General features: G+C 42.7%; 1 protein-coding gene across 2 annotated transcripts in view; it reads left to right on the top strand.

The window, feature by feature from the left end:
• Positions 1–1318: 1318 nt before the first annotated feature.
• SLC10A6 (solute carrier family 10 member 6) overlaps positions 1319–13397 on the top strand; it is a gene marked incomplete at its 5' end in the record, with an annotated part of 28195 nt that continues 16116 nt past the window's right edge. For both annotated transcript variants that reach the window (XM_082726666.1, XM_082726667.1), the window contains one exon: positions 1319–1695. In XM_082726666.1, the coding sequence (XP_082582792.1) occupies positions 1319–1695 (377 nt within the window). The remainder of the gene's footprint in view (positions 1696–13397) is intronic.

Genomic DNA, 13397 nt, shown 5'->3' on the forward strand with positions numbered 1-13397 from the left:
ACTGAGCCACCCAGGTGCTCCTTAATTTGTATTTATATGTAGCAAACATGCTCAGAGCATTTTGTCATGGAAAATAATTTGCTAATTCCAAAATAAACAATGCATAGCTAATATTCCTCTTAAGACATGTAGAGGTATTTTATAAAGTGTACCTTGTCACCAACCATTACCCCATAAATAAACTTTCTGCTCTCTGTGAGAAAGGGTGTGGCATCTGCTCTTTTGTAGGTTTAGTTTCATGGAACCATATTTTCCTTGTCTGGTTTTCCAATGAAATGTGTGTCTGTGTGGTTAAGACAAAGAGAAGGGCCCCTGGGCCATTGCGGTCAGAGGCTGGCCTCAGACTATCCCCAGCCTTCAAGACAAGCTCTTTATTACATTCTCTTCCAGAATTCCCAGACCTCATCACGAGACCCAGGGTGTGGCATCCCAAAGCCGACTCTGTTCTCCAAAAGAAAGTGACAGCTTCCTTGTATTATTTTGGGTACAGAAATGAGTTTTCACATGTTCGATGAAACAATTCAGGTGCTTAATACCATATTATTCTTACAGGTTGTTTAATTACTGGCTTCAGATACAAATTCTAGTAGAAAAAGAAGACAAACTGAGGGATGCCTGGCTGGCTCAGTCAGTAGAGCATGCAACTCCTGACCTCAGGGTCCTGAGTTCAAGCCCTAGGTTGGGTTTGGCGTGTACTTAAAAAAAAAAAAAAAAAAGGAATCAATAAAGAAGAAAAATTGAGACGAATTCTGAAGCACTCCTGAAACGATCGATCCTTGCTCCCTCCTGACATTTTCTTAACTGAACTTTTGCTTTAATATTTTCAACAGAAATGTTTTGCTAATGCGAGGGGGAGTGGCTTTGGCTTAGCGCCTTTGTTTTTTCCAGTTAGCCTTCCTCCTCATAAAGCATTGCATCCTGGTTCTTTGAAATCCCCATTGAATTTGGACAAATTACGTCTTGGCACTCAACCCATTTTCCTGGAACACAATGTGATGCTGACGACACAGCCCAGTCACTCCACTTGACAATAAATTTGCTTGTCTCATTTCACTTGAATATTCAGTGGTGAGTAAGAACAGAAGTGGAAAGCCTTACTTACTGCAGTTTATTATATGTTTCGTGCCCATGATAATTACTTTTATAATGCCATTCATGAATGCATTGATCAGATTAGGCTGAATCACCTGACTGGCCAATAAGCATTGGAATGATTCTCCATGCATGACTTGGTTGCATTATTACAAAACGTGGCTGAGACCTGCCCAGCCATCGCGGCAGACGTTCATTTGTGATGCTGCCTTAAGGAGATGAAGAGATGAGAGCCAACTGTTCCAGCAGCTCAGCCTGTGCTGCTAACAGTTCAGAGGAGGAGCTGCCGGTGGGACTGGAGGCACATGGGAACCTCGAACTCGTTTTCACAGTGGTGTCCGCCGTGATGATGGGCCTGCTCATGTTCTCCCTGGGATGCTCTGTGGAGTTCCAGAAGCTCTGGGCACACATCAGGAGACCCTGGGGCATTGCTGTGGGACTCCTCTGCCAGTTTGGCCTCATGCCTCTCACAGCCTATCTCTTGGCCATCAGTTTCTCTCTGAAGCCCGTCCAAGCTATTGCCGTTCTCGTCATGGGGTGCTGCCCTGGGGGAACCATCTCTAACATTTTCACCTTCTGGGTCGAAGGAGATATGGATCTCAGGTAAGGTACACTAGAGAAGCCCAGAAGTCTCCCGCAATCGCCCTGACACCTTTGTGTTTAAATTCTGCTGATCTTTAGGTAGAGGTTCCAGTAGGTAGTGTTTTATGGAGTCCAGTCCTGGAAAAAAAGAAAGGACTTTCCTTTCTGAGCTTAAAATGTGCTGGGTTGTGTTCATCCGCTGTGTTACTGGCAGCTGCTTCCCTGAGTAGTAGGGCTCGGTTCATGTGTAATAGTGGAGGCAGGTTTCCTCCTCCCCTGATGGCCCGTCCTAGGCATGAACTCATTCTCGCCCACACTGGCAGTGTTAACAGTCTTGCTTCCCAGTCTCCCAGGACATAGGCTGAGTATCCCAGAAAGCTCACGGCAGGGGTCTCTTTGGTGGTGGTGGGAGTGGTGGTGGCAGAACCAGAATGACACCCCTGTCGCTCTAGTCAGCAGGTGTTACCTTTACATCTATTTTATGAAGTATTTGGGGGCACTGGGTAAAGGAGCTTTTGGGGTATGTGATAGACATAGCCTGTTTTAAGTGCTGCTGGAGTTAGTTGAGTTGACCTGGGGAGCAACATAAAGACTTTTATGACCGAAAATGTTCTTCCTTGTTAGTTTGCAGACTAAACATTCATCATTAGCATCTCATTCTTTTGGGTTAAGGCAGGGACCTTACCCAGTTGTGTAAATAAATGCTCTCTGGGAGACACTAGTCTTTATTATTCATGTACACTTTAATGAGGAGGAATTAATCACATATCTTTGGGAGTACCTTTTTTGATACTGAAAAAAGGGCATTTGAAGAAGGAATAGAGGGAATGTTTGGGTGGCTCAGTCGGTCAAGCATCTGCAGCCTTCCACTCAGGTCATAATCCCAGGTCCTGGGATCAAGCCCCGAGTTGGGCTCCCTGCTCAGTGGAGAGAATACTTCTCCCTTTGCCTGCTGCTCCCCCCATTTGTGCTCTCTCTCTCTCTGACAAACAAATAAAATCCCCCCCCCTTTTTTAAAAAGAAAGAATAGAGAAGGCACAGTTGGGAAAATAAAAGCAAACAACAGTGGTCTTTCTAGATTCTTTGTTTACTTACGAACTATTTCACCTCCTACGCAAGGGGAGGATGAGTTATGAATGTAAATCTTTGCTCGATGTGTATGTCATGTAGTTGAGATTTATTACGCGCTGCATGGTGAATCCGAGGTGCTGGTGGTGCTGGGAGTTGGCATCAGTGGAGCAGCTGCAGGTCTGGGCTTCCAGTTCCCTGCATGTGCTGAATGCTTAGCAGACAAACTGTTTCACCTGTGAATTTTAATGGATTCATTCCACGTGGAAGAGTTAATTTTCATATGACAATGCTTTGAGTTACCCACTTACTGGGGGTTTGAAAAGAATCACCAATCCAAAAAAAATACATTAACATGCACTGCTAATGCTGATTACATAAAGTTGATCATTAACATGAAAATTGGAAGATGAAAAGTATTTTTTACGCAGTCTACTTATCAGTGGTAAGTTGTGAGGCCTAAATATTCTTGGAAAGGAAAAGGACATTGTACAAATTGAGTGAGTATGTTGTGAGGCATGAAGTAGGTGCTTTCTGTACTCTTTCTCTTCTTTCGTGGTTCTTATAATAACTTTGTAAGTGACCCTTTCTTATCCTGAGTTTTAACAGCTGAGAAAATTGGGACTCAGATTGGTTAAGGAGTTTGCCAAATGCTACAGCCAAGTATGGAAGAAGGCAGATGGGAATTCACATCTGTTTCTCATCACCCTGCAATTTAGGCATTTTCTTCCATGCCATTTATTAACACAACTCAATCTTCTGTTCTGAGTAGGAGCATAAATCTTAAAGCAGTGTTCTCAAACACTTCTGCTCTGGGAAAGAGAACGTTTATTAACTTCATCTTTTATTAGTCGACATTGTAGTAAAAGTACCAGTGAATAGGAAGTCTATAAAAGATAAAGCTCATTTTACTTCCTTTTGCCAACTCTGTCCTTAATTAGCTTCATGTTAGTCAAATTATTTAACCTATAAACCTCATCTCCTCATTTGTAAAATGGGTTACAATTACCTATTCCCCACAAGACTGTATTTTAAGGAGGAAATATATATTCAGGGTGCCAGGCACATGGTAGATACGTAATAAATATTAACTGCTTCTCCCCCTTTTTAGAAATTTTGATTGTGAATCTCACAAACAAAAAATAAGCAAAAAACGAAACAAAACCAAACCCTGTAAGAAATGAAATTTTAAAACGGTGACTAAACATTAGATTTTCAAAAGCTTATTGATACGAGTAACAAAAATCTTAATTCTCAGTGAAAATTGCAACTAGGAGAAAATTCAGTGCTCTTGATTGCGTGTCCAAGTTCATTACATTTCTTCCCACTTGATTACCAACAAAAATAACTTTCAAGACAAAAAAGAAAAAATTGGATAGTCCTTTGTAGCAATTCTGTTTTCATGCAAGATAAAATCCATAGGACTTTAGAAGAACATCTTTGTTTCTCAAAAGAGGAAATTGAGGTCTAGCTTTGTGCAGATCGCCCAAACATACGTGCCTTAATTCTGTACTTTATTCAGTCTACCTGTAGTTCTCCTGGTGTTCACCCCAAGCAGGGAGTTTCAGAATCAACATGTATAAACCAGTTTCTGCATTTTACGTGTGAGACGGTAACACCCTTGCTGTCCCAGTCACCTGGGCTCATCACCTAAGCCTTCCCCTGTGGCTCCTTTCATTCTTCAGCTCATTCCCTCAATCCGATGTCTAGACCTGTGGCCCATCCTCTCGCTTGTCACTCACAGCCAGTGCTTCCTCCTCCTCTCCACTGCCAGTTCTTTAGGGCAGGCCCTCCTAATTCCTTTCCTGGCCAATTGCAGCATCTTCACAGTCTTCTCGCCATCTTGGGTCTCTCCACCGTGGTTTTAGAGTATGTGGATGAAGCAGCTCTGGGGTGAGAATGTCTATATTTAAATCCTGACTTGGTAACTCTTTCCTGTAACTGGAAATCATAACACTTCCCTATGGTATTGTAAACAGAAATGGACATGTTATGCATATAAAGGCTTCTCAACACCTAGAGACCTGGGTAGACATTAAGCCAAGTCTAACCTACTTCTCCGGGTTTATTTCCCAATAAGCACAAACTAGTCTGTAGTGAAAATGGACTACTCACTGTTCTCTGAACATATCCCACACTTTCCCAACTTCCATTCCCTCAGCCTAGAATGCCTATTTGGTCCCTTCTAGTCATAATATTATTCTTCATTATAATTGTTCTGGAAAGCAACAGGCTGGTGTATATATATGAAGAGCCTAAAAAATTACCCTTTTCCTGGACTGAGCTCAGCTCATCTTGACTAGGTTCTTTTACATGTGTGGGGACTGGATAAATGTAGATTGGTCTTGGATAGTCTCATCTGGGACTACTGGATTCTCTTCTAGAAGGTCTCTCATTCTCCAGCAGGCTAGCCTAGACCTGATCATATGACAGAAGCAGGTTCTGAAAAAGAGGAAGCATACAAGGTCTCTTGATATCTGGGCTGGAAACCAGTTCATTATCATTTCTACCACATCCCATTGGCCATTTTGCAAGACCAGCCCAGATTCAAGGAATGGAGAAGTAGTTTCTGCTTCTTGATGGGTGAGCTGCAAGGTCAAATTGCAGAGGGCATGGCTAAGAACAGGGTGAAGAATTGGGGACCTTTTTAAAAAAAAAAAAAAGATTTTATTTATTCACTTGACACAGAGAGATCACAAGTAGGCAGAGAGGCAGGCAGAGACAGAGAGGAGGAAGCAGGATCCCCACTCAGCAGAGATTCTGATGCAGGGCTCGATCCCAGGACCTCAGGACCATGATCCGAGCCAAAGACAGAGGCTTTAAACCACTGAGCCAGCCAGGTGCCCCAATTGGGGATCTTTTTACAATCTACTGTACTAAAGATGGACAGAATTCTTGCCTTTGAGGGTAGGATGTGAAAACTTGGATTTGGCATTATACTGTAATGGTTAGGTGCACCCTGGGGCCAGCAAGCAGAGCTGTCACTAACTGGGTCATCTTGGCAGATTATATAAATTCTTTATGCTTCAGGGGCGCCTGGGTGGCAGTTGGTTTAAGTGTCCAACTTGAATTCAGGTCATCATCTCAGGGTTGTAAGAACTAGCCCCGCCTTGGGCTCCGCGTCCTCTGTGGAGCCTGCTTAAGATTCTCTGTCTCCCTCCGCTTCCCCTCCTCACTTGTGTGCTCTCTCTCTTTCTCTAAAATTAAAAAAAAAAAAATTCTTTATGCTTCAGTTTCCTCACTTTTAAAATAGGGGGAAGCATAACCTGCCTCATGGGTTGTACTGAGGGTTGAATGAATATACATGAAGTGCTTAGAATCTGAGCCGGCACGAAATGCTATGCGTTTTTGTATGGGGCCGGCAAAAGAGCACTGTGTCAGGGTCTGTGTTTTCGTCTCTGCTCAAGAAGCTGTGTGACTTTGAATAATTGCTTCTCTGGACCTCAATTTCCTCTTTCGTAGAATCAATGCATTAGACTCTCTGAGGTCCTTTTAAAATGTACAGAACATAAAATCGACCATTTTAATCATTTTCAAAGGTACAGTTCAGTGGCATTAGTGCACTGCCATTGCTGTGGGTCAGCAGCGGCCGTGTCTCCTTAGTTCTTATCTTCTCAGACTGAAGCTCTGTACGCCTTACAGGACAAGCCCCTTTCCCTTCAGACCCTGTCAACCACGATCTCCCTTCTGTCTTTTTGAATTGGACTAAATGTCTCATCTAAGTGAAATCGTACAATATCTGTCCTTTTCTATCTGACTTATTTCACTTAACATAATGTCTCCAGCCTGCATCCATGTTGTATCATATGTCGGAATATCCTTCCTTTTTTTTTTTTTTTTAATAAAGATCTTATTTATTTATTTGGCAGACAGAGATCACAAGTAGGCAGAGAGAGAGGAGGAAGCAGGCTCCCTGCTGAGCAGAGAGCCCGATGTGGGGCTCGATCCCAGGACCCTGGGATCATGACCTGAGCTGAAGGCAGAGGCTTTAACCCACTGAGCCACCCAGACGCCCCAAGAATATCCTTCCTTTTTAAGGCTGTATATTGTGTGTATACATACGCATGTGCAGATCACCAGATCCATTCAGCTGTCCATGGACACTGCATCGTTTCCAGCGTTTGGCTTTGTGAATAATGCTGCTGTGAACCTGAGTGTGCATATTTGTTGGAATCTTTGCTTTCAATTCTTTTGGGTATAAAGCGCAGTGGATCTGAGGCCTTTTAAAGTTTTAAGTATTTTGGACAATGGGAAAAGAAAAGCAGTTTGTAAAGTCTGTGTTCCTCGCCCCCCCCACCCCAGTTTTCAATCTTCTTTCTGAAACTATTTGACAGAGATGCCTGCCCTCTCTGTTCCCATAGCACCAAATATGTACTACTACTACTTCTTTTTTTTTTTTTTTTTCAAGATTTTATTTATTTATTTGACAGAGAGAGACAGCAAGAGAGGGAACACAAGCAGAGGGGAGTGGGAGAGGGAGAAGCAGGCTCCCCGCTGAGCAGGGAGCCCCACTTGGGGCTCGATCCCAGGACCCCAGATGCTCAATGACTGAGCCACCGAGGCCCCCCCAAATATGTACTGCTTGTTATCTGTAGGAGGGCATGGCACGCCCTGAGTAATTCCTCTGCCTGCCCCATGACTTCTGCAGTCTCCTCGAGGGCTGGCTCACCTCTGCATGCTCAGTGCCAGCCCAGTGGTGGGAAGGGCTCCACAAATGCCGAGTGAACAGCTGAAGGGAACTTTCTGATTGCCTGTGTGTGATATAGAAACCCCTCTGGAAATGCAGTCTGTTTACTGGTGTGACTCAGGACCATTTCCACTGTCTTTAGTTTGACAACTTTTGATATTCGAGGTCCATTCTTCCCCAAGGATGTAGTTGTGTCCTGGAGCCTGAGGGGTTCAGTGGCCAGTTTTGGTTTTTGACCTTTAAAGTAGCTCTTAGTCCTTCAGCAGACACCTGAAAAATAGAACTTTGGATTCTTCAGGTCAGGCTGACATGGTCTGGTAGGGAACTGAAGACCATCTTAGGAGACAGAACTTCGGGGCGGGAACTTCAGAACGGCTCAGTTGGTTAAATATCTGCCTTTGGCTCAGGTCATGATTTCAGGGTCTTGGGATGGAGTCCTGCATCCGTCTCCTTGCTCAGCAGGGAGTCTACTTCTCCCTCAGCCTCTGCCTCTGCTCCTCCCTGCTGTGCTCTCTCTTTCCCTCTCAAGTAAATAAATAAAATCTTAAAAAAAAAAAAAAAAAAGAGAGACAGAACTTTGATTGAATCCATGTGACTCCGTGCAACTTTTTCTAAGTCTCTGTACCTTCATTTCCTTGCCTATGCAATGGAAATAATGCCTACACATATGGTGGGGTGCCTGGAAGGTACTGTCGGCTCAGGTCATGATCTCAGGGTCCTGAGATTGAGCCCTACGTCGGGCCCCTAGCTCAGCCCAGAGTTGGCTTAAGACTGTCTCTCCCTCTCCCCACCTCTACCTCGACCCCTCTGCACTCCTAAAATAAATAAATAAATCTTAAAAATACCTATCCTATGGTTACTGTATAGATGAAAAGGGAACATATACCTAAAAGCATGAGGTATAATACTTAGCAGGTGGTGCTCAACAAATGCTAGTTATTGTTATGGAGAGGCAGCAGATAGGAGTAACGTTTAGATTGGGGGATAGAAAACCTGGTCTTGAACTCTTTTCTAAGTCCAAGTTGGTTGACCTGAGCTGATAGCCTACTGCATGTCCATTTACCTAGCCACATGGTTTTTAATTTTTTTCCAGTGGAGAAGGAAGTGTGTACTTTCATAGTTTTGAATGTTAGAATTCCTAATTTTATTAGTTTGAAACAAAAACAACCTTTACATAATTTAAATCCAATTGCAAAATGGTATACTTATAGACACTGTGTTTTCATATACTGCATATATATGTCATTTCCTTGTTTTAATGGAGGGGCAGGATTTACCTGTTTGTCCAGACTTGCTGAAGCTGTCTCATTCTCTGTAATAGTTTGGGGAGGGTGATACCATTCTTCTCAGCGCAAGTGGAATCTTGTTATACCGAAGTCAGCTTTTGCCAACAGTTTCCTAAATGTGAACAGCCAAGAGACCCGGTTAGCCACATCCTCCATTTACGCTACATTGGGATTTCATGGCAGTAAAAGGAAAGGTGTGACTTCCACTGTACTCACACACGTTCGCTGTGTGCTTTTATAGCTTTGTGAGTATTTCTTTTTTATTTTTTTTTAAGATTTTATTTATTCATTTGAGAGAGGGCCAGAGAGACAGACAGAGAGCACACAAGCAGGGGAAGGGGCTGAGGGAGAGGCAGAAGCAGACTCCCTGCTGAGCAGGGAGACCAACATGTGGCTCAATCCCAGGACCTGAGATCATGACCTGAGCCCAAGGTGGACGCTTAACTGACTGAGCCGTCCAGGTGCCCCATTTTTTAAAAAGATTTTATTTACTCATTTGAGGGAGAGAGAAAAAACTTCATGGGTATTTCTAACAGTCGGCAGAGCACCATCTATCAAGCACCATGGGCTTGAACATTTGTGTAAAGGACAGAAGCAGAAACCGACGTAATCAGGGATAAAGAATCAGTCTGATAGAAATCTCACATTTCCTTCCCACAGTTATGAATCTTGCCTCTCTGCTGTTTGTGCCAAAGCAATTCAGTGGGAAAGTGCTATGCAACTTCTCCAAAAGTTCAAGATTAAAGCGATGTAATGTGGAATTTCTTTCAGGACTTAGTAGTATCAAGAGCCAAGGAATGTGGCATTATCATAGGCTAAGAATTTGGAAGAGCTTCCCTTATACCCTCTTCGTGGATAGAGTTTGGAGAGTTGTGGCAAACTGCTTTTCTCCCTTTCTCTGTTCTCTAGGTAGGAAGAAGTCTGCTCCAAGTAATCTTTCTTAATAGGATAAAATAATTTTAAACTTCATATAGAACAAAAATATATGCAAAAACTGCTAAGAAAAGTTTGAAAAAAATTTAAGTGGAGGGGCACCTGGGTGGCTCAGTGGATTAAAGCCTTTGCCTTCGGCTCAGGTCATGGACCCAGGGTCCTGGGATTGAGCCCCTCGTTGGGCTGTCTGCTTGGCGGGGAGCCTGCTTCTCCCTCTCTCTCTGCCTGCTTCTCTGCCTACTTGTGATCACTGTCTGTCAAATAAATAAAATCTTAAAAAAGAATTTAAGTGGAAGTATTTGCTCTAGTATATGTGAAAACACACTATGAAAACAATATGATTAGGAGTGTGCTATTTGCTTAGGAAAAAGATACATTGAATACTTTGGACATTTAACATAAAAGGAGGTTGGCGCTTCAATTTACTGAAAATTACTTATTTAAAGAATAGTATTGACATACTTGCCCCTCAATATAGAAGACATAGATTAGCCTCAGACCTTCCACCATATAAAATATAAATGTTAAATGAGCTAAAAATATAAATATATCAACCTATAAAAAAGTAAGAAGTGGGGACAATATTTGAATACCCTTAGGATAGGAGGAAATCTTTAACAAGAAAATCTCAGAAGCCATTAAAAAAATGGACAGAGTGTGTCTGGGTGTCTCAGTCTTTGTCTGCCTTTGGCTCAGGTCATGATCCTAGGGTCCTGGGATAGAGCCCTGCATCAGGAAGCCTCCCTCTCCCACTCCCCCTGCTTGTGTTCCCTCTCTCGCTGTTTTGCTCTCTGTCAAATGAATACAATCTTTTAAAAAAATGGACAGATATGAGTATCTTAGTGTATTGCCATGTCGTCAAAAATATACAATAAGTTTGCAGAAGCTATTTGTATTGTACATGATGATACATACTCTAATTTTAAAAGAGCTCCTACAAGTAGAGAAGAAAAAGTCAGACAAACAAAGCTGTTTACAGAGGACATCCAAGAGGTCAGTAAGTATGAAAGAAAGCACAAGCTCATAGAGGGTCAGATATATAATAAAATAACAGGTGTATTTTTCTGTTTTTTTTTTTTTAAGATTTTATTTATTTATTCGAAAGAGAGAATGAGAGAGAGAAAGCATGAGAGGGGGGAGGGTCAGAGGGAGAAGCAGACTCCCCACTGAGCAGGGAGCCTGATGCAGGACTCGATCCTGAAACTCCAGGATCATGAACTGAGCCAAAGGCAGTCACTTAACCAACTGAACCACCCAGGCGCCTTAACAGGTGTATTTTTCAATGTTCTCATGAGAATTAAAAGGGATTGATTGTATCCAGTACTGGGCAAGATTGTGAAAGTAACAGTCTTTTTGGAAAATAATATGGTGGTATCTATTGAAATAAAAAACAGACCTTTGACATAGCAATTCTGTTTTGAGGAATCTATTCTACAGAAATAAAAGAATGATTTCAAGTGAAATTCATATAAGAATGTTTATCATAACTTTGTTTATAGTGGAAAAGCACTCAAAGCAATTTATTCATCACTGATGAAGTGATTGAAGACATGGTATATTTAGATTACGGTGTACTCTGCATTCTTTAAGTGAAAGAATTTAAGCTACATGTATTGCCCCAAAGGGCTATCTATGATTGAGGGGAGGAAAAAAGCAACCAAGCCGCAGAGTAAGGTGTACTGTGTGATTGCTTTAAAAAGAAAAAAACAAAGCTAAAAAGAAAGAAGAAAGAAAAAGCCTCTATTCATTGAACAAGCAACTATAAAATAGGAGTGTGTAATAGAAAAACTTAAGGAAACAAAAAACTAAAAAAGAAAATAGAAGGACTGATTAAAAGAAATAAGAGAAGGGAAATATACAATCACTTGTGAATTACCTAGGTCTGGGTTTCTTTCTTTTTTTTTTAAATTAAAGAAATTTTTAAAGATTTTTTTTATTTGAGAGACTCAGAGAGAAAGCATGAGTGTGTGGGGAGGTGAGAGGCAGAGGGAGAGGGGGAACACAGTCTCCTTGCTGAGTAGGCAGCCCCAGAGGGGGCTCAATCCAGGACCTGAGATCATGACCTGAGCCGAAGGCAGACACTTAACTGACTGAGCCACCCAGGTGCCCCCTAAGTCTGGAGTTCTGAAAAGGGTACCAATCAGCTAAATGTTATTTACATTTGTAATTGAAAAAGCTTGATTTTAGTTATTTAGTAGAAAATCTCTCTTTTTCTGGATTACTACTGAGATGTTTGCCACTGCAATTCAGTGTAAAGGGATCATTTCACCAAGATTTTCAAGGTTCACTTTCAGATACATGACATAGGAGGAAGGCAGAGAGAGCACCAATGTACTGACACATTGGTTCATTCTTTGATTCCTACATTTATTCAGTAATTATTTAAAGAGCTCCTCCAATGTGCCATAGCACGAGGCTGCCAGATTCAAAGCCAATAAGGTCCTTGTCCTCAAGCAACTCACAGTTAGCCAGTCTGCCACACGTGGATAGGTAACAAGCACTGGTGTAGGGTACGGTATATGAGGTAAGGCCAATCAAAATGTCTAGAGGGCAATGCCAGCTGTTCCTCCAGGATGAACATTCTTAGTGCAGAGAGCTTCAGCCCTGAAGAAAGGATAAGCCCAGGGCCAGCCAGGTTTGGGCGGAAAATGCTTTTGATATCCCCAAGCCATGTATGCATCATACTATATTTACAGCAAAGCCCCTCAATGTAGAATCTGATAGAAAAATTCCTGAATCTTCAGACTGGGAGCCGTGCTAATCAGTTTCCCATAAAGGTGGGCTCCCGAGGTGGGCTGGGAAGTGGTGTGCCTCTCAGTCTCTTGGCCATTTGTGTCCGGGACGCAGAGTGGGCGTGTACTTTGCGCAAGGCAGTCCACGGTGAGCCCTCAAACAATGACTCTTCAAAGGTTTCCAGACTCCTGGATCCGGAATTGAGGTGGACAGACTCTAGCTCTACCCCCCGGGGTTGTGTTATGTGATGCTCTATTTGCCTCACCTCATCAAACAGAGCAGCATTAACTGTCTAGAGACAGTTTGTACGTGCTTAGACAGGTTGTGTAATTTTGCCGTGCAATTAAAAAATATTGGCCTGAAGGACATCTGATTTCTATTTACCTAGTTCCCCTAATTTTGCTGACTCTTTCACTGGTTCCGTCACCCAGGGGGGGACAAAGGACAGCCCACGCTTGGGAGTTGGGAGCAGGGGTGAAGGAGGAAAGGATGGTTCTGAGCTGGAGGCACAAAAAACTGGGGAAAGGTTGGATGGTCCCAACTCCACTTCTTGGGCTCTCATCCTTTTTGATCTTCTGCTGGCATTTAGCTTTCATTCAACGGCTCTTTTTTCTCAGCTTTCAAGAAGCATGTTCTCCTAGCTCTCCGTCCACTCCTCTGCCCTTGCTCTACATGCACCGTGGCTCCCCTCCCTCACCCCTGTCCAGAGTAGGGGGTCTGCTCCCCGAGCCCCTGGTCTCTCATTATGCATGCTTTCCTCCTTGTACGAAGCTGTGCATTTTACTGTGTGACTAATTCCTGTTCTCCAGTTAAGAAATGTAAAGACTTAAAGAAATAAGGCTTTATATATTTGGAAAAAATAGAAACAACATATTATAAATTTATGAAGCAATAGCATTCCGTATGATGCAATAAAACTGTAGTTAAGCGTTTTTATGGATCATGATCTCAGGGTCGTGAGATCGAGCCCCACATGGGCTCAACACTGGGCATGGAGCCTGCTTATTCTCTCCCTC

The sequence above is a fragment of the Mustela nivalis genome, assembly GCF_964662115.1.
Source record: "Mustela nivalis genome assembly, chromosome: 4".
NCBI classification, from domain to species: domain Eukaryota; kingdom Metazoa; phylum Chordata; class Mammalia; order Carnivora; family Mustelidae; genus Mustela; species Mustela nivalis.